The sequence below is a fragment of the Excalfactoria chinensis genome, chromosome 2, assembly GCF_039878825.1.
Source record: "Excalfactoria chinensis isolate bCotChi1 chromosome 2, bCotChi1.hap2, whole genome shotgun sequence".
NCBI classification, from domain to species: domain Eukaryota; kingdom Metazoa; phylum Chordata; class Aves; order Galliformes; family Phasianidae; genus Excalfactoria; species Excalfactoria chinensis.
The window spans coordinates 88,730,273-88,752,460 of record NC_092826.1 but is presented as its reverse complement, the minus strand read 5'-3'; the positions used below and the strand labels follow the sequence as shown (position 1 = coordinate 88,752,460).

Below are 22,188 nucleotides of genomic sequence, written 5' to 3'. Positions count from 1 at the left end.
CTACATAGATGCAAGTAATTTGCTGCATAAGGTAGCTTGCTTTCCCATTTCAAATTCATCCTGAGTGCTCTTTTTAATAGTCTGAATTATCTATGGCAGAAGATTTTTTGAACACAGTTGTAAGGGCTGTGCTTATAGTCAAAGCGTTGTGGCTTTTTGGTTTTGCTTTGTTTTCAAAAGGGTTCAGTGAAAAGCGTCTTCATAAATTGAGAGCAACAACCATAACACACGTTTGAAAACAAGATAGTCTCGTACAGGAAATATTTTTTGCTTTCATTTTATTTTATGAATACATATACAAGAGATGCATAATCTTCCATTATCCAGGCTTAAAGGTAACAGGTTTTTTTGTTTGTTTGTTTTGTTTTTTATATAGGTTAAAGAGGAAAATAAAAATAAGGGTGAAGGAGATGCAATGTATCCAAACCATACAATTGAAAACCTTGCTAAAATTACTGCTGAAATGCAAACATGATGGAGGATGTGTCTGTGTGTTGTTCTGTACCAAAAAAGCCTCACCCATGGTATTTATGCACATGAAAAAAAAAATGCTTTGGCATAACCAGAGATTCCTCCATGCAAACTTTGCTGACATTTTTGAAACACTGAGATAATGAAATCTGATAATTATATCACATATCAATTTCTTTCCTTGGCAGCAATGTCTTTAAATGCAGGGGGGAATAAAGAAGAGTCTGTTGACAAGAGACTTTTCTTCCATACTACGATGGTTCTATTAGCAGGATGCAGAAGGATGCTTCAAATAGAAAAGATGGAGTTATAAGTTCATATATATGTATATGATGTAAAAATGCACATTTTATATGAGAAAGGAAGATTTGTCAAGATAACGTAAAATGAACCACTCTAAGACTAGCTTCCAGCAAAACATTTTGCTTTATTGGATCTATTTCTTCTAGCTACAAGTCAAGCTGACATCTGTCAAGCTTTTTACTTTTCATATGGCAGCCTATAAGAAATGTTTCATGCAACGTCTACAATGGTAAATACAGGGTATATAACTGGGATTAAACAGGTGAGCAATAACAGACTATTATAGGGACCAATAAGAGCATATTATGTACATATAGCCATATTATATTCTCATGTCTTCACAGTAATGTGCAAATATGACAAATATGGCTTTCATTTTTTTTTTTTAATTTTATTTTAATAGAGAAAGTAAGACATAATTATGCAGAATAATGTTTTAAAATGCTTAATAGGGTTTCACCTTCTTGCGAAACCTGTTCAATCTTTACTGTGTTATGGTTAATGAGTCACCTCAGCACGGAGGTGTAGTTCAGGTCTAGTTCCAGAAGGGGGCACGGATTCCTAAGGCACAATATTAATGTTAAACATTCTTTAATTTAAGTCATGCTATATTTTATTTATTTTTATTTTTGGTTATAAGAAATAATACGTTGTTGCTATTTATATAATAAGCAGTTAATTGTAAAAAGTACAATGTTGAAGGCTACACTACATGCCTATCTGTAGCTTCAGAGATATTAGCTAATCTGAAAACACACTATACAGCGCTGCATATTAAACCCTCGTGGTTTTTTGGTAATATTCTTCTTCATACATGTAGCAGAGAATTATAAGGCTTCTGCGGAATAATAATATTATAACTGAACAAATATTTTACACTCTTCCATACTGGTATTTACAGTTACTTTAACTCATAATTTGCCATTTGGTAAATAACACGTATTTTGTATGCATCCTCCTTGCCTATGTAAAGTGCTTGCTTAACTGCATGAGGAAAGAAAATGCATACCTGCTTTAGGTTCAACAAACCCTCAAAAGAAGTAGCAGAAATATTTGTTGTGGATCTGAAATGCATTATCAGAAATTGAAATTATTGCTAAACTCGGTGCCCTGACCAGGCAATCATCTATATTATTTGTCATATATAAATATATGCATATATACTAGTATGTATGTACATGCATACACATTCATCTATCACGTAATAGATAGATTTCAATTTTTTGTCCATCAACCTTTTCTATTTTGTGCTATTCAACTCACTTGTGCTATGACTGAAGCCAGATTAAAATTAAAATCTTAACATGCTACTACTAACAACCCTATGATTCATTAGCACATAAAGACAATATGCTAAAGAAAGCTGAGATGATGACAAATGAAGAGAATTTGAAATGCACTGAGAATAAGGCAATAGGCTATACATTACAACAAAGCAAACGCAAAGAAGTTCTGGAATTCATAACCACGTCTTGCTGAATAGGGATTTCACTCCCTACTTTGCTGCACAGTCTTAAGCGTCTTTACAATGTCACTCTCCAGAATGCAAGCTCTACATCTACCAACACTTTTAATGGTAGCAAATTCAAAGCTTATTTAAAATGCCCTGATGCCACAATCTGGAAAATAAGGCACTTCCAGGGCTCTATTCCAGTGGAGCCATGCCGAAAAGATCAGCACTGGGAAGAAGCACTCAAGGGTTTGCTGAGTTTTCTAGTTTTGTCCCATGAAACACGCAGTCTTGGAGTATACTCCCTCCTCTTTCTTTTGAGATGATTTTCTTTAAAGCTATTTCATCAGTTGAAGTTGAGGAACTACTTTTTTGCAAGTAAGAGGTAAATCTTCAGTTCCTGACATTCAGTGATGTGGAAGATCAGAGTGCTACCAGGTTAACATCTTCAGTTTTTTCGGAATCTCTGCACTCGAGCTGATCATGCCAGCTAAGTCAAAAGCGTGTAGATTTCGTAGTAGGCCCGTATGGAAAGCTATGAATGGACATTGGTACTGGAAAGGTCATTCCTTATAATTTCATTTACTGCAAAGAAAGAACACAGGAAAAAATGACTCAATTAGCATCACACTGCTGCAGGAGGGTCTCTTCAGAACTGCCCTGCAAACCTGCATCCACTTGATAGTTTCAGTGCAGTTTTGAACATTAAGCAAAACATCACGAGACAGCTAGTAAAGGCTGATCACTGTGCAAAACAGCAAGATTAACCAAGGTTATTAACATGCTAAATACTCAGTAACACCAGACATCACAAGAACAGCAGCATCCTGGATAATTGATTGCATCAAACATATTTAACATTTTCAATCACTTACATTTCCTCTAGAATTGGCTCTGAAAAATAAAGAGAACCACAGGAAATCACAGAATCATAAGAGCCCTTTGGAACGTATGTTAGTCATTGTATGTGCTAATGGCACAATGCTGCCAGCTGAACTGGGCATTTGAGCTGCAATGCCTGGGTAGGATATGATTTCACATTTACTGTAGGCCACCATTAAAAAAAAAAAGGAAAAAAAAGACAATAAACTCATGTGTGCTTGCTCATTCCCCATAGCTGACAACATGCATAAATGCATAAACCCCTTCACAGTGCCCAGCACACATGGACATACAGCCTTTGCTCCCATCTGCACAGACAGGTAGGAGGAGCGAGAACATTAAAACCCTTGGCAAGAGTTAGAGAAGAGATTCAACAAGGTCCACTATCACAGCATCAGACCGTCAGACTTCATCTCTGCTGATAAAGTGATGTTTTCTTTATTCACGAGCCTTCTTTCATTCATTTCTCCCTCCCCTGTAGATCATCAAGCAATACAGTTTCCCACACTCACATTATTTCCATTTATCAGCTTGTGATTTTTGGCAGATGGACAGGAAATGACAGAACCTGGCAAAGGTCGTCTACAGTGGACTACACAACATCCCTTTTATTTCCACCCCACCTCCCTGCAACGACTGCCACCACCTGATTTACATGAAGATAGATGAAATGCCATCAGCAATGCTATCACCGCTTCTGAGTGAGAGATGCTGGGAGTGGGAAACACATGCTCACGTCATGGAAGTGCCACGGAAAAGCCCGAGTTTTCCTTTGCCTGGGGCTGCTGTTCACAGCCATCCAGATAAGTCCATCTGTTTACTGGAAAAGACCAAGCCTGCCTAAAACCAACTTCCTGAAACAAGTGGTTGTTTTTTATTTTATATATCTATATGCATATTTTTTTTATATATGTATAATGCCTATTTTGTAATTTTAGCACATGAATCCATCAGGATTACTGTAAAAGTTCCTGGCCAATGCCATACTTAGAAAGGAAATATTAGTTGCACTTGTAACTAACTACATATTTATGGCAGCAGACTAAGAGCAGCATGGAAATGAGATGTAAAGACAAAGCAGTTAATGAGAGTGTTGCAGAGTTTATCTTTAGTATTGCTGAACAGTGGAAGCAAATTTAAGCAACCAGACATTCTCCGTGACAAAGAATGCCCGGCCATCCGAACAAAGCAAGAAACGCCACCCCATTTATGTGCTGCAAGGCGTTGGACAGCTTCCTGAACTGAATCTTTACCTTGAATGCAAACAGTGCACATTTTCTGTGGGACAGTTCTTCCATGATGCTTTTGTAAAGAAAGATTATTTGATAACCTTCTCAAACTAACTCGCAGTGATATCTTTGTGCTGAGTATAACAGTAAAAACATATCCTCATGTGGATCAGTCAGTATTACATTTTTTCCTACCTTTGCACCACGTTACTGATTTCTGCTCCAGCAAATAAAATTAGGATACTCTTCAGGGCAATTAGCAGACTCTGTATTTGCAATGCTTAAAGACGTTAGATAACATATCTTCACAATGTTTCTATACAATGTGAAAGTAAGTATCACTACTGTGAGGACAGGCAGGTGGAGAAACAGAGGTGATCACTACCACAGATGGCATTCACATTCAGGTATCTCAAATCTCAGGTTAAATGCTTGGACATAAGCCGAGGTGCTCTAGATTTGTTCAATAAAATTCTCACATATAATATTCCCCAGACTAACAGCACAAGTTTCTCCCTGCTAAAGCACTTGGAAAAAGTATTTTGGAAGCAACTTGGTGACACAAACACCTAAGAGCTAGAAGTCCATCACCAAAACCAGCTTAGGCCCTTACAGGCAGCCCTTCCAGCCCCACTAGCTGTCCTCAGATGAATTATCTGTCACTCAAGTCCTGTAGACACAACTCACTCTAGAGGTGACTTTTCATCTGGGAGCCCACCTGCCTTGGTCCACTGCTCATGCTCTCCAGCTCTCAGCAGCCAGATAAAGCTGTCATCAACTTGTAATTTGGTCATTGACTTCAACAGGATACAGATTGGATCTTTGGCTTTATTGTTCATTTTTATTATATACTTCATAACAGGTGAATTTTTGCAATCTTGATGAGTAAGTTAAGTTTGGTGTTCTCACATAACAACATCTGACGACTTTTCAACACCAGTCACTACAAAATGACAGTGTTGAACTGTAGTGTAGTCATTGCCGCCAAATCTCACAGAGTCAGATTAGCTATGAGTATGCTCGACATCAGCTTTGGCTCACAGATAGCAGGGCTGAGACACAGGTCACTGATGTTTCTTCCCCTTTACCCACCACTGCACTTAAGATGCAAAAAATCCCAATAGTGAAATGGAAACAAAGTCACATAGACAGACAAGGTGCAAGCCCCAAGTGGGCGAACAGGTAACCCAGCAAAGCAGCTGATACTGTAGAGGCAAACTGCTCACAGAGAGTGCAAAACACAAGAGCTGAAAGGGGAAGTGTGCCTAGAGCGGGCTTCCCCATGCTGCCCACCAAGGCACCTGAAGCTGGAAGGAAATGCCTCCAGAGATGAGGAGCCTACAGAAAAGGCAGCAGGCACATGTGGGCTGTGCATTGGGTGAGGCTCTCTGGGCTCAGCTTGAGACATGAAACCTGTATCCTACAGCACTCACACGAAGATGCTCCACTCTCACTCCAGGAGAAGTTGGGCCAAAAATGCACTTTAGTCAAAGTAACATGAAAATTTGGATTACATTTCTCAAATACTTCCAGTTTAGACATAGAACTGCCTTCAACGTTTTTTAATTTTGAATTTCTGGAAAATTGACTTCTTTTATACTCCAAATTTAATTAACCCTGCTGGATTGTAAGGGAAGTGTTTTATTTGGAAACTGTTACTGAAAGACTGATTTTTTGAAACATCCTGTATGTCCATCTGGTCTGTATCTGACAACTGCCAGAAGTCAAGTATTCAGGAAAGAGCACAGGAACCAGGCATGCCTCCAGTGATGCTTTCTTTAACACCCTTACGCCACCTTAGTGCTGGAGGGCTTCAGAAGTAAGAGGAGCTCTGGGTCCTTCTTTCTTGGGAACTCAGATGGACTTTCTTCCATGAAATTCTCTAGTAGTCTTCCAAACCTGTTCTGGCCTTCATGGTTTCCTGCAGCAATGGGTTCAGTGGGTTCCAGTTGAAGGATGTGTTGATGGAAAAAGTACTTCCTCTTGTTTTAAATTTGCTTCTCAATAGAATCGTTCATATGCCATGTGAACAAGTTGTTTGCTTCCTGTTCAGCATTACATTTGCCATCCATCACTTTCTTTCCCTGTAGTATCCTCAGGGCTCTGCTTGGTCCTGTAGGACCAAGAACTAAGAAACGCAAAGTATACTGTTGGTGCAGAGAAAATAATTTATATTTTTCTCTTTGGTCCTGAATTACTAACAAAATGTTTATTAAAAAAAATAAATAAAATCAAAGGAAGTCAGCTGTCTTGAATGATCTAGTTTTGGCCTACAAACCTGTCACTACAACAGGATTGTGTGTGAAACACAGAACAGCAGCACTCAACGCAAGCAACATTTTGGCCTGGTTTTAAACTTATTTTCTAAAGCAAATGCTGGTATCCAGCAGTGCTTGGATATATACATATCAGTAGTGCCATTCCAAGAGTAGTTGTGTTTTTCAATGAGTGTAATGTTTTTCAAAAAATAAGGTGGCAAAGTTTTTACACTCATTTTTAAAACATAAACTGAGTATTCATAATCCTCGGTATTATTCTTGTGGGAGAGGAAGGGCATTGTTGCTTTTGTCACTAAAACCTACAGTTCCCCACAATGCCTTCCCACAACTGATATTTTCCATCATCATGTTCAGCTTTTCCACTGATACAAAATCAAGAAGTAATAGTGCTGAGAAATGCAGGTAACATGTGACCTCTCTACCTGTCAAGGCGTCTGAAAGTGGAACCTTTCCTTTTCTAAACAACAGATGCCACAGTAGCAGGATGTGGTGAGCTGTTACACCCCATTTTAGTTTAATATGGAGATTTTTTTTTTCTTGTGTTTAATTTCTCTTTAAAGTGTCCTTGCAGTGGAATTTTTTGCTTAACTAATTAAAAATCAGTGTCTTACTGATGCAACAGTTTGGGTTCCTGCACAAAACAGGACAACCAGATACATCTGAATAATTCCAGATTCCAAATATAGATGTGAACTTCAAGGAAGTTGAATATTTTTAACATTTGGTGGCTATATATGGATTCAAATGACTGGAAAAAGTTCAAAATTCTGCAGAATTCTGCTCTCCTTCTATCTGATGACTAATTTGACTATGAGTAGCATTATGGATTTTGGTTTTAATAAAATAACTGTTCCTTTGAGACCCAGTTCTGCCTTCCATCTTACATACTGATCCCACTGAAAACAAAGAAGTTACAAGGTCAGAGGAGCAAAAAGTGGAGAGAAGCTACTTTGCTCTTTGGAGTATACAAAGATGAGAGTCTGGAAGACTTAGCCATGTGTCATTTCATACCCCTACAGGGAAATGTTCCCAAGAGTCTGAAAAAAAATGAAAGGTGAACTGAGAGACATGATTGAAACCACAGTTATAAAGAAATGTGCCTACAGGAAGGGAATGTTGGCACTCTGAAAATACATCCTATCTCTGTTCATATTGTTAATGGTGATAATCCCTCTGGTTGCACTCTTGAGCCTCTGCACTATGAATTTACCAATATTCTTACATGGAAATGGATCTACTAGGCAAACATCAGTGAGTGGGCCATGCCACAGGTGCTCCTCTCCCATGCTTTGGAGGGAAGTTTGGCAGCACTGGCCTCTACTGCACCAAGGAGTGGTCTACGCTCCAGTCTGACCTTCCTGTAGCTCCCATTTTGCCAGGAAGATTAAAGCCTAATTTAAACAAGAAGCAGGTCCTTTCTTAACTGTATGAAATACAAAAGTGCTCTCTATTCACAGAAGGTTTTATTGCTCAAACAACAACCAACCAAACAAAAAGACCCACACCTTTTAAGTAATCTTGAGGGGCTTCTGGAAGAGAAACTCTGATGTTAATACGGATCTTCCACTTTCACCCATTACTTTTCTCTCCTTTCTTAATTAAGGCTCTGGTGTCTGGTTAGCATAAGCCTCAGACTGTTCACATATCACACCCCAAAGACTGTAAGTCAAAGATCATCTTTTCGTTGACTTCAATTCACTTCTGCAGTGTCCCACAGAAGTTTGGACAATGAGTATGCATAATGGTGCTGTGGGCTTCTCTAAGCTGTTGCATTCCTTTTCAACAGTACACTTTACTTGCATTCAAAATAAATAAGTAAGTAAATGTACAGCATTCTTTGCCTTGGGCAAGAAGCCTTATTTTTTTATTTTTTATTTTTTATTTTTTATTTTTTATTTTTTATCTTTTTTTCTTTTTTCAATGACATCAGCACAGAAATATAAATTAATGACTGGGATGCAATATAACAAACTAAACGGAGTCCTGTCTTCTTTTGTCTGCTACAAAAGGAGACACAGACTGATATTGTTAACACAGACCTGTGTGAAGACACAACCAGGTTGACTCCACTCACATGGGTATGCAGCACTGCACAGGTGTGAGTGTTTCAAGTTGCTGGCCCTGATGCAAGCCACGGGCACTGACATCCTCATGTCTGCCTCCTGCCCTTGCTGCATAGAAGTCATCCAGAGACTGTCAGGTCACTGGGAGAAGAAAGAAGTCCAGTGGAGGTTTCCAGAGGAAAGTCTTCAGGGCTCATATTCACTGGGAGAGTTTCTGCTGTTCTACACTGCATTCTTCTTTATGTAGTGTGATAAAGGTGAATTCAAATGGCACTGAAAGATTTGGAGCACAGCAGACACCTTGTGATTAATAGCATACGCACATCTGCTTGTTTCTACATAGACAATGATGGTGTACACTCAGTGCTGTGAAGGCACTCTTCATTCAGGCTGAGTTTTCATAGAATCAAAGAATGGCTTGGGTTGGAAAGTACCTCAAGTGCAAGACAAGCACTAGCTGAGATTGCCCAGGGCTCCATCCAGCCTAGTCTTGAACACCTCCATGGACAGCGCATCCAGAAGCTCTCTAGGCAACCTGTTCCAGCAACTTACCACATCACCACCTTTTCAGTAAAAAAACTTACCCCTGATCTAAATCTCCCTTCCTTTAGTTAAAAACCATTCACCCTTGTCCTATCACTATCTACCAGTTTTAGTTTCTCATTGGTGGGAACAGGCAAGGCACCTCCACAACTGACAGAACAACTTTTCCTTGTTACTTCTTGAGCACCTGTGACCACTGTAGACCACTGTCTCCACGATGGAGCAGAACTGAAGCAAAAGGTTCAGAATACTGTAATGCTCTCTCACCAAAAAGGAACAAAAAGTGACCTGCTCTGCTCTGACTGGTGCACTCGTCATGGAAAATGCAAATAATACCAGCTGCATCTTTCAAGATACACGTGTGAAAAGCCTGTGTGAATAATACTCTTCGTTGCTGAAATGGGCAGAACTAAGCAACCAATGCAGTGCCATGTTTGAACTTCATGGCCTGGCTCTGGTCAAACTGCATATCTATGTCTCACATTTGAACAATCTTCAGAAGAGAGGAGCAGTCCAGATAGCAAAACTGTTTAATTTTTTACTTTCAATAGAATCTATTAGTGTTAGTCAAGGCTTACAACTACAGATACTTCCAGGCCAGTGATATCCTCATGTACTGCTTTGCACAGTGCAAACATACCCCTAAGTGCTTTGCCTCCAATGGTTCACTGGCCACAAGCTGTGGTTCTTGGAGAAAGAACCACATTTTCTTCTCCATTAGGCACAGCTCTGAACATGCTGTCACTATGCAGCATACGAATGGTGATACAGAAACACAACTCTGGAGGGAGTTTGACATTAACATAGTGCTACCGGTAATATAGTGTGACATTTGCTATGATGTCTTCAATTACTGCCCTCAAGTTTTTCCACAAATGATGACACACCTTGCTCCATCAGGCTTCTGTGCTTTTGTAAGCCCTTTTATTTCAGACCAAATGCCAAATACTAGCATCACCTAAGAGGAATTCAAATTCACTAAAGAATCCAGATCACATGAGAAAAAATCCTAGTTTTTATCTGGGTCCCTACTTACCCTCTACTAATAAACATCTCTTTTCTCTGACACACACAAGTTGCAACAGACAATACAGACTTATCACTTAAGTCACTGAAAAAGAGAGTTGTCTTAGTCACAAAAAGAGAGTTGTCTTAGACAACTACTAATTTCAAATCAACTGCTATGCTAAGAATTAAAAAAAAATCAGAAAGGAGAGAGACAAATTCCTGAGATGCCAGTTTGAAATACAAAACTATAGATCATGTTAAAGCTCACTGACTTAAAACTGAAACAAAACAAGTTCTGTGAAGTTATGGAAAATATAACTTCACATGTTCCACAAGAAGTCAGATCTTGTATTATCTCAGGTGTCCTGGATGTGTTAAAACCTTAAACTTATTTTTATCTGTTTTACCATAATAAACCATCACCACAGGCCATGCTATTTTTGGAGACTGAGAACGGGACAGTGGAGCAAGTGAGTGACAGCAAGTAGCAGTTTTTTTATAAAGCATGATCCTCCCATATAAATGGAAGCTTGACAGGATGAAGGGTATTGTGCTTGACAGCCAATAACATCCTACCTGCTCTGTCCTTTGCCTTGTTTATCTCAGTACCTTCAATCTCCCCTAGCTATTGATTTGTGGAGTGGTGAGGATCCTTACTCAGTGTGGTGACAACACGGTATGGCAGTGGTTTGACTGTGGCTCTTGCCTAGGTGCTCAGACTGAATTTCATCACACTGCACTCTGGGTATGGACTGTTCATCCCTCCCATAAGCAACCCTGCCAATGTCCTGCACCTCCTGTTCTGCATATACTTAGGGCTGAATCCCTGGCTGCTGGTAACTAACACAGGAATCAGCAGAGAGGCAGTGGTTCTCAGAACAGTGGGTTTCAAAACTTATACTGTTTTTATGGCAGTGCTCGCCATCCAGCATTTAAACCAAGGAATCTGAGTCTACAGGGAATTTTTCAGTAGCTCTCACTGAGGCTATCCTTGACTGAAGCTGCTGGGGTTTGGGCTGCACAGGGGCTGCAGGACTAGGCCTGCTAGGGTACAAGCCACATTTGACACATACATGCATGCATGAGGGAAGGGCTGGGAAACAGACCACATTTTAACCAAAATTATGTGTTTACGTTCCTAAGAGCATCTGTAAGGGAAACAAAACAGACGTGTTTTACATTTTACGCAAAATTTCCACACAACAGAAGAACTATGCAAATACTACCTAAGACAGCCAAAACCTGAAGTCAGTATTGCTGGAAGCTTTGTGGGTTTGAGAGAGGAAGAAGTAAGGAAGAGCAGACACTGTTTTGCTAGAAACAGAAGAAATTTGCCTCTCTTGTGTGCAACACAATAATATGAACTCACTGTCATGATCGGTGTTACTTTCCAGTTTAGTGCCCAGCAGTAAAATAATACTATCAGATGCTGGTTCTCAAAACACACCAGTGATGCCCAAAGCATGACAAGAGTGTATTTAGAATCAACAGAAATTGAAAGCAATTCTTTATTTGCCTGTTCTTAGCCTCCAGTCATCTCAGGCAGCATTCGTCAAAGCTCAAACATAGCAAAATGAAACTTCCTCTTCTTTTTACTCTCATATTTCTGATCCTATCCCATTATGGTAACCACCCCCCCAGTGCTGTGAAGCCCTGAGCCTGGTGCAGGAATCGTCTACCAGGGAACCTCCTTCCCTGCAGGGTGGGGGATTTCCAACATGCATGGATCAGCCCTCAGTGCTGGATCTGGAACATGCTGCTGTGAGTTGCACATGAAGCTTATGCCACTTGGCTTGGGAGAAACAATGATGCTGCTGACATACTTGGGCACTTGGAGACACTTTGCTCACCATTTCTGGATCAGCTTAACATTTCTATAATTTCCATTTTACATCTAAATTATGCATTGGGAAAGGTACTTTCTGTCTAGTTTAAAGAGCTTATCAAGAAATCTCCTACCTCAGTGCTACAAAGACATGCTAAGAAAAGACTTGATCTTTATTTCTCAGATTCAGTAGGAAGGGTCTTCTCTGCATTCGGAAAAAAATGCCGGATTAGCTTTAGAAAAAAAATCTGGAGGTACAGTAGGAAAAAGGGGAGCAAGAGAGGATCCAGAATCTGGTTTCAGAGTGTTAAAAAGCCAAATAGGACTGAATTTCCATATTGATTATACAATTATAAATCTTTATAGAATCTTTTCCAACATTGCACATGAGCAATTCATCAAAGCATATTAGGTGCCAGAAAAGTTGCATTCAATATAAAGGGGTCATTAAGTTTCTTGTAATTGCACATTACTGAAACTTTTGTTAGTTCTAAATCAAATAAATGGGATGCGCACATATGCTCTTAAATTGACTTTATGGAATAATACTGTGGCCCCTTGTGATCATTTGGAATCCTCCAAAATAAGCCACATTGCACTACTTTTTGCAAAAATAAAATAAAATAAAATAAATCCCAAGCTCATGTTCAAATAAAACAAAGAAATAATAACTGGAGGGAAGAATGACACCTTGGGGTCATGCACGGGCACTTGCTGAGCACCCTTTTCTTTCCACAGCAGATAATCACTGAAAGAGTCAGCTCTTTTTCCACTGAATCAGCCTCCAAGTCTGATGGACATCAGTCGGTGGGAGAAGCATTGAGCCTCAACACTGGAAACGTCCTGGAGACAAGTTAAAAGATACAAAAGAGTGTATCTGGTCTGATTCTGAGTAAGGAGGGTGTTGGGTTTTTCAGGAACTGGACCCTACTTGCCCCACTATCATCACCATCATCAGCACCTTTTTCCTTTATAACCTTTTTCATCAGCAAACCTCAGGATGCATGCAGAACAGAAAAGATCAATGTGAAGATGAAAGACCAATGTCAGTATCATTATTTTCACCTTTTAGCAAAGTGGGTACCAATGCAAGGACAATGCTAGGGTGCTCTATAATCTATCATGTGCCTGTGTGCTTCTTTGGGGGCAGTGGGAAATGTTATGAGCCCACATTGGGTCACATTCCCATGCAGTCTGCTACAAAGGCTGAGCTTTGTTTTACAGCCCCACGCGCAAAGGGCTTTTTGCTCAAGAAGATGCAATGATGGATGTGATGTGACTCACAGAGCTGCCACACTCTGATGATGAGAGAGGAAGGCTGGGTGGGGTTGACAATATTTTTAAGATCAAGACGTGTGTGTCAGTTTTACACCTCACTAACTACACTAGGAGAAGACCTTTTCTTGATAAATTCACATTGTTGTCCAGTTTCTCTGGGAGGGTTTGAGCCAATAGATGCTTCCATGGATCTATACTTGAGGCCCTTTGATGCAAGCAGAACCAAAGGAAAACCTAGACATTCCTGAGCTGCAGTGGGTAACCATCAGCAAGGTGTTATGAGGTGTTCTGCCCAGTACAGGAGACACAGCAATGAAAGCTATCACATTTAGGCAGCTGCTGAACACTCATACTGCTTGGATGATAAAGCTGCCTATAGCAAGCAGCTTAAATTAGAGCAGCTGGAAGAATACTGTTATTTACATGTGGTCCCAGTGTGACAGAGCTGCAAATATGGCAAAACATAATTTCTTCTCCTCCTCTCTCCCACACACTGTGTTAAGCCACAGAACTGCTCTTCAGAATGGATTGATAGAGAAAGGTCAACAGACAACACCAGGCACAGCTGCAGGAGTCCAGTAAGAATCACAAGTGCATTCCCAGGGAAGGAGAAACTCTTCCCCCTTGCAGCTTGATTCATGCCACAAAAGCTGTGCGGAGCTCAGTGTTCACCACTAGAGAGAACCTCAGAACTCAGCTGTGGGCCTGCAGATGTGTAATATTTGGCTAAGCATTCAGACACAACGCTGTGATGGGACCCTGCAAGCTCCTGAGCTTGCTCGGGTCACACTTCACTCTCTGGGCTTAGGCTGGTGCCCTAACACAGTAAAGGGCATTTAAGTGATGTAAGAAAAGGAAAAAAGTTAACTGCAACAAAGGTTTGGATGAAAGGCTGCACAAACTGATTGCTGCTCACTCTGCACAGCAGCCTTTCCAGCGCACCACACCTTCTGTAAAACTGTTACGCGAAACAAATGATTATCTCCAGTAGCTTCCATCTACACACATTTTTGAAATACTTTCATTCCAAACTGTTTTGTGAGGAAACATTATAAAGGATGGAAATCTGGCAGCAAATCGGATGGAAACCTCTGTTTCCATTTTACAGAATAGGAAAAAAAAAAAAAACCCAACAACAAAAAAAAAAAAACACTATAGAAAAATACCTAACATTAGCTGCTAAGTAGGGAGATAAACGATAACTGGAGGCTAGTGTCGGGGAGCACTCTGAGGCTGCATGCATATACCTGCATTTGGACAAGCTTCTGAAGGGTGGGTCGGAGCTGTGTTTGCCACATAAACATCTGGTTAGAAACTGGAGTTTGACAGGCAAAAGTTCTGTTTTCTTAAAAACTCACAAAATAAATACCTTTCCTCCCTCCCTCCCCGCCCCCCCAAGCACGGATGAAAGGCTTCTCTGGTCAAGACACAGAGCAAATATTTACAGGTACTGGGGAGACACCATTTCCTCCCTTTAGGCTTCAACCTAGTGTCTGCCACATAATTTCATCCATTCAATGATTTTTTCTTTCCAGCCATCTGCCAAGAGGAAATAACTTTGCTGTATTGGGAGTCTGGGAATCCTAGAAAACAATCTTAAATCCATAAAATAATAGAAGTGCAGTTTTACTGAGCTGTTCAATTCTATTCTGATTTTTATTACAATGTCAACAAGAGTTTAATTTGTTTTAAAGTTTAGGTTCTTAAATCTGAGTGATATACAGTAGTTTACGGCTTGCTGGCAACAGCTACTGTGGAAAAAAAAAAAAGAAGGAAAGTGCATATAAAGGCAGTTCTAAGTTTGACATTGTGAAAGCAGGGAGCAGTGCCAAGAGCAGCAAACAGCATGGCTTTCCCAATCCTGGCTGGCTTTAGGGACTGCTTGCTATTGACATCAGTCGCTATGGGATACATTTCCCTGCTCTAACAAATTTCATCTGGAGACTGTAATTAAAACAGAAAAGTCTCGAAGTATAATTTCTTTCTCTAAAACATTTACAGATGTTAACTAGGTTGCTAATGGTGTGAGATGTCTGTGGGCAGCAATCTTCCTCCTTATCTGCTGTGTCAGAGTAAGATTTACTTATTAAAACCAGTCGTGAAGGTAGTGTTTTATCTGTGCGTGTCACTGTGGGTGGGGTGGTGCTGGTATTGGTGGACGGTTTTTTAAGCCCCTAGATGAACTGAAAGCTTAGGAGGTGTTTTTTCTTTATCATTTCCTCTTCTTCTTCTCTTTTTTATTATTATTTGGAAGTCATCTCCAAAGTTAGCCCGACGGAAAAGTGAAGGTATTCAATGTAGCTAGCCTAGCAGCCGTCTTTGCCTAGCAGCTAAGAATTACCCTTTCTGAGCTTTACAATTATAATAATAATAGTAGCTGTAATAATAATAATAGTAGCAATGACGTAAGTTTCTTGCTCCAGTGACTTTTCATCAGTCCCTTTGGCTGGTACCCCTTCCTAAGCACTGCTAAAAGCATTCATGGGAGCACACCAGACAAAGGGGAAACCACTCCACAGTAAGCATACACAGGACACAAGAAGAACACAGGGGTGACTGGGCAATAAGGATGCAGCTTTTTGGGAGCAAGGGGTTTCTCTAGCAGTGAAGGCAGGTGCTGCTCATGTACCAGCTGTATCACTGTGCAGGCTGTGTGCCTGCTGGGCTGCACAAGGGGCTTTTCCCCCCCCAGCACCTCACAGAATATGATGGCTGGCACATGCAGCCCAGGCACAGCTGGCTGCTCAGGCCTTCCTCCTGCATTCCCCGCTTGTTTATTTATTTATTTATTTATTTATTTATTTATTTATTTATTTCTGGCTTTGAATGGAGCCAGAGCCTTCAGCAAATCAGAGGAATTTCTAGATTTTTCTGAGTGCTGTGAGCTCTTGCTGTTTTCCGGTACCTACTTCCTGCCATATCTAAAATAACAGCAGCTGCATGGGCCTGATAGAGAAGTGCTCCAGGGGACAAATTCTCACAAATGGGGTGGGAAAGAAAAAAAAGAAAAAAGAAAAAAATAAGAGACAGTTATTAGGGAGCTGATAACATGCACAGCCAGCATCAGATTCATTGTTAAGAGTTGATAGTACTGTAGGCTGTGGATGTTGTTGTCAGAACAAAACAATCCCTGTAAAATGGTCATGGGAATGATAAGTCTTCGTGTTTACCGGGATAACAGAGGTAGCTTTGCAGCACTTGTCCTATTGTATGGAGTATCGGGCCTCGATTAGCTAATGTCTCCGAGGGCCAGATAAGCCAGGATGAATGTCCTGTGCTAGAAGCTTTCATGCTTTCTCTTTGTCATGGCTATCTATGGATAGCTGCAAGAGAAAGCCTTGCACACATAAAGAAAGCCCCCACATCAGAGACAAACATTACAGAAAATGGAAAACTGATGAAATTATCCAGTTTTCCACAGGGAATGCATGGTGCAGTGTTGTCATTGTTTCATGATGGACTGCAGCGCAAATGAGTGCAGCAACTCAGGAGACCTCCGTAAAGGCACCAATTGACCTGTTCTACAATGCACAGATGAAAAGAGGACTTCTGGCCTCAGCCAAAGTTTGGGCAGAACTTTTAAACTATTTGCCAGATATTGTTTTGAAACAATTGCTTAGTAACTGCTTACTCCAGGAGAGAAACAGCTCTTTGTTACCAGTATAAAGGAGGACAGAAACAGGTGTGGTGCATTCATCCCAAATATACCCTATATTACACCCTGTACAGTGTGAGAGCACGGCTCTCTCTGAGCCCTTCAGCTTATGCCATGTAACCAACACAAACACTGCTTTAAATATTAGCACACCCAAACAACCAGGAGGAGCCCGGTGAGGGTTCCTGAAACCTCTGCAAGTCAGTCACACAACATACATGATACAGACAGCATTTCAGATTATTGTATCACTGTTAATCTTTACATTTTAATGTAATAAAATCTTTTATTGTTGTGAACTACAACTTGTGTCTGCAACAGCTTTGGATACTTTACATTTTGATCCAGTATTAGAGTTTCTTATTTATATGCTGTTGTTCTTTTGTTGTTGCTTTTTGTTTTCTTCCTGCATAAGACTTTTTAAAGAACATTAAATGAGAGGTTATCTTGTCTGAAAATAGGAGGTTGAAGCACAGAAGAATTTCTACTGATTTGTCTTTGCATCAAGCCCTTAGTAAACACAGGCAGGCATGTGAAGTACGTCTATAGAAATACAGAGTACAGGTCTGAAGGCTTAGCAGGACACTGCAATGCAAATATGCCATTTTTCTGATTATTCCTTAACTATCACTTAAACTACAGAATCAGAGAACTACCAAGGTTGGAAAAGACCTCCAAGATCATCTACCCCTACTGGCCATCTAATTAAATAATTGTTTTCATGTTGATATGCAAAAAAGGAAAGTAGATCAGTTGTCTTCTTTTGAATCACATGAAGTTTCTGATGTCAGGAGACCCACTTCTGATTCTCAAGAAGAACTTCTGATTCGGGAGAAGATAACTTTTCTGTAGTCACTTCACTGTGTTGGCTTTAACGCATACACATGCTGGCGTACTTTAACCATAGAGCCCTGCAGATTCTAAATCATGTCTCTAGGCCTAAAAATCTTTCTTCTTCTTGCTTAGCTTGAGTGAATAGTTCAACTGCCAATTTTCATTTGTTCAAAGGATGTTCTACTACATTGTTCTTCCCTCCCCTACAAAAGGTTCCTTAAAACACAACTAATCTCTGGTTCATGTTCTGTTAGTAACATTTAGAATTACACCAAGTGGCCAAGTTTAGACATACCAGATAACTCTTTCTAGCCTAAACTCATAAAATCTTTATCTATTACAAACATTTTTTTTTACCAAAGAAACACAATTAACAATTAACAATACAAAAAATCAAATTTGCATTTCAACTGAGAAAATACAAGAAGTTATAAATGATGAGGTACTGCCCAATTCTGTTTTAAAAACTGTTATGGCTATGCTATACTACATATGCAAGAGTATATTAATGGCAAACTTGTCAAGGAATTTGGGAATAGGATTAATGAACTAGGTTAGACTATATCAGGTCACAGAAAGGGATCAATCTGTCATGATTTTCAGCTTTTGTTCAAAAAAGGGCAACCACAGTGAAGGTCAGAGACAGACTCAAGAGCAGCATTACAATTATTTACTGACGTGAGACTGGAAAAAACAACACATAGCTTCAAGTAATGCAACTTGGACTTTAGACATGTACGAAAGAATGTTTCATTTTATGCAACCTGATCATAGCAAAATATTAAAATCTTTTGGAAAAGCTCAACTTTTTCTTATTCTACAAACCAGGAATTAATTGTTAGTATACCATGAAATTTATGAAACCCATTCATACAAATTAATTTCCTTTACTGATTTCTGCTGGCATATGAGAAACAAATACAAGTCTGTAAAGGAAAGAAAAAAGCAACACAGAAATGCCTGCTTATACTTAAAAGTGAAGTAATCTCAAGTGAGGAGGTAGCTAGAAGATAGAACATTCATATATCGCTGAAGATAGAACATTCATTCTTAAATAAGTATTAGTTATGAACAGGTAGAAATCAGTGCAGATGCACTGCATCCCAATGAACAAATGCTGATTTAGTGTAGTTGTCTCTATCAAGAATAACTGAAAGTTTTAACACACTAAGATTTTCATTTTGCAGGAGCAATGTGCAATCCAGATATCTTTTCCAATTTCTGAGAACTATTCATACTTAGACAATTGAAAGAATTCTTGCAATCATTTAAGGCGTGGGGTTTTCTAACCTGTCGGGGTGTTTCTCCTCAGTAAGAGCTTTTCATATAAAATTTAATGTCTTTGAACAACTTTCTGAACACTGACAATTCAGAAAAGAGGTACAGGGAGGTGGTGACCAACACTGCTCAGGGGACCATGCACAACAGAAAGCACAATACAGCCTCATTTGAAGTCATATGAATCTGTCAGCTGCTCCCTGAAACAAGCTCTTAACTGACAGACAGCACAAAAATCACATTGATTGCTACAGAAATTCAGATTTCTTTATCAGAGAAACTGTAGATTTTGCCACCAAAACACGTATATGGCTGGTGATATCCACCTAGCTGACCAGAAATACAGGTCACAGGTCCCACGATTAGATAAAGGCAGTCTTGTCTTTACCACCTTCCTGACTAAAACACAAAAGAGTAAGTTTCTGTTTCAAAGGTCAAAAATAGGCTTTTTTTTTTTTTTTTTTTTTTCCTGAGTATTCATTTAACAACTTAAATTGGCCCATCCATTTTAAGTTATTAAGTTATTAAGTTTTTTTTGTTTGTTTGTTTGTTTGTTTGTTTTTTTGAAGGGGAATCTTGCAGTTCCATCATAAGTCTGTTTGCTTTTCATACTCTATTTTGTGTTGAATGCTCTATAATAATAAAATCTGTCCTACTACTTGATCTGTTTTACACGGGCAGACCCTACTGCATTAAACCCGATCATGGGGACAGAAGGTGCACTTTGCAGCAGCCAGCAGGATAGAGACCTTAGAGACCTCAGGCACTAGACCTTAATAATAACTGAAAACTTCTGGATCAACAGTTGCATTTGGTTGCTGCTATGGTTCAAAATGGTTATGCTTCCCATGAAGAAACCCAGTGGAAGGGAAGAGATGAGAGAGAGATTTTCTCTTTTAGTTGAGTAAATTATTATTACTTTTTTAAAGTATACAAGTGATTTTGGTCTGGAAACACAATTTTTTGATGAGACGCCATTCAGTCCAGGTGTTTTTCCCAAGTCAATATTAAATATAGCTCTGGAAAATTCAGCAGATGTTTCAATTTTATTTTTTTTTTTCTAGATCCAAACTTTTTTTTTGGCTACTACTTTGTCTTTATTTAGGTAGTTGACTCTAATTGATTCTTCAATGCACTAATTCATAATGTGTTTTGAATCTTCTGTTAATTTACTTGCAACTTTGCCATTATTTCCCGTGATTTAACACATCCTGTTTTAGAACATCCATCAAAGTTGATGGAAAATTTTTTCATGGCATTTTGATCACATCCTGACTGTAATTTTCTCTGCATAATTCCTATTGGGGGAAGAAACAATAAAAAATTCTTTCTCTATTTTTTTTCTCTGATTTTTTTTTTTTTTTTTTTTTTTTTTTTTTTTTTTTAAGAATGCCCTGCTATGTTTTTAAAGAAGTCTTAATATAAAAGATTCTCACTAAGTTCAGGTGGTGTGACTGCATCTACTGGAAGAGTACTCAGCATCCCCTTTTATTTTACCATATTTTTGAGGATTTGTGGGCTTCCTGCAGGAGTTCTCTCCATTCAGTGGTAATTCTGAAGCTGGCTCCCTGGCAATAAAGCACAGAGATAATTCCCATGGAAATGCCTCAGTGGAGCTGCCCCTATACAGTGAAATAACCTCATTGCAGACCAGTATCGACATCAGACTGCTGCTTCATGAGCTTTTTTTTTAGGTCTCATTTAACCTGCTTAAGGGTAATGCTTATTTCATCATCTCATTTCATTCTTCTCAACTGGTAAATTATTTTGAGGCAAAACAGAGCATTCTTTAAATATACTTCCATATGGTACGCAAGTCCTGGGCTACTACTACTCATTTCTACTATTTCAGTTTTAAACAAACTTCTCTCACATACAGACTCCCCTTTTCTCCTCCTCTTCCAAAATTCATCTTTTTCTTTTTTTTTTTTGTTTTGTTTTGTTTTGTTTTTGTTTTTCCTTGAACAAGCGTGCTGTATTTGACTTTCCTCTCATTTCTCTTTTTTCTCAAGTCTCCTTGTGTCTTAGGTATCTCACCAAGTAGTTTCGCAGACAGACTCTACATCTGTAACTTTCAAATGTGTGCTAACCATTTCACAGAGTCATGAGAAAGCTTCCCTTTTCTTGTGTGTGTTCCCCACGTCAATGTGTATATATTGCCTTTGTTGCAAAAGATGATTTCACTTTACAGTGTCCTTCCAAAACCTTATTCCTCAACTTCAGCACAGCTGGTTCATCATTAGTACTTTTGTTTACCACATTTGAGACTCTGAATACCACTAACCCAAAGACATACCACTATAAGGGGAAGCTGCCTGGACAAGTAGTTAAGGCTTATGCAGATGCAGTGAGATGAAAGCCCTCAAGCAACTAGCTGAGTTCCAAGCACAGCCTGGAATGTGGTGGAACACAGCTAGGACTTGAAAAAAGCCAGCTAAGAGAGAGGAGTTCATCTTGATCAGTTGGTTCAGTTTTCCAAAAAGAATAGCTGCATAACAAACACTTAAATGTCTGAAAATCATTCATCAACAGTGACAACTGCAGCTCAGAAGCATGCAACAGCATGGAGCCAGATTTCAGAGCTGCAAAGGGCATTTCAGTTCAGAAACTGAGCACAATGGACGTCCCACAGAGTGGGCTTCTCCTCTTGACCTCACATTTCTAAGAAGTCCTACTTAAGAGACACCTGCTCAAGTTTCTCTCAACTGACCCTCATGGACTCTCAGACAACACATCTTAAAATAGACAAAATAATTAGCATACTACATCTTACATTACATACGTATGTAGGTTGCTCCAAAAATAATTTCTCTTATTTATTTCCATGGAAAGCACAACAGATATAGGAAGCACAATAACACTACTGGATAAAGCAAATGTTCACCTACAAAACACTTTTTCAACACAGTCACCACCATTAGCTATGCATTTTCACCAGAGCCTGCATGCTGCACTTCTAAAAAGCCTGCACCTGAGGAGGTGACCTGTTGTAGCTGTCACCACTGCCGAAATGCACCACTCCTGTCTCACTATGCTCATGTCTTCTGTTTGGTCTCCATAAACATTCAGCAGGCATTGATGAATGTCCGT

General features: G+C 39.4%; 1 protein-coding gene across 4 annotated transcripts in view; it reads right to left on the bottom strand.

Moving 5' to 3' along the window:
* Nucleotides 1-330: 330 nt before the first annotated feature.
* Nucleotides 331-22,188, bottom strand: part of NFATC1 (nuclear factor of activated T cells 1) — a 115,548-nt gene continuing 93,690 nt past the window's right edge. For all 4 annotated transcript variants that reach the window (XM_072328315.1, XM_072328317.1, XM_072328318.1 and 1 more), the window contains one exon: nt 331-2,809. In XM_072328315.1, the coding sequence (XP_072184416.1) occupies nt 2,760-2,809 (50 nt within the window). In that variant the 3' untranslated portion in view covers nt 331-2,759. The remainder of the gene's footprint in view (nt 2,810-22,188) is intronic.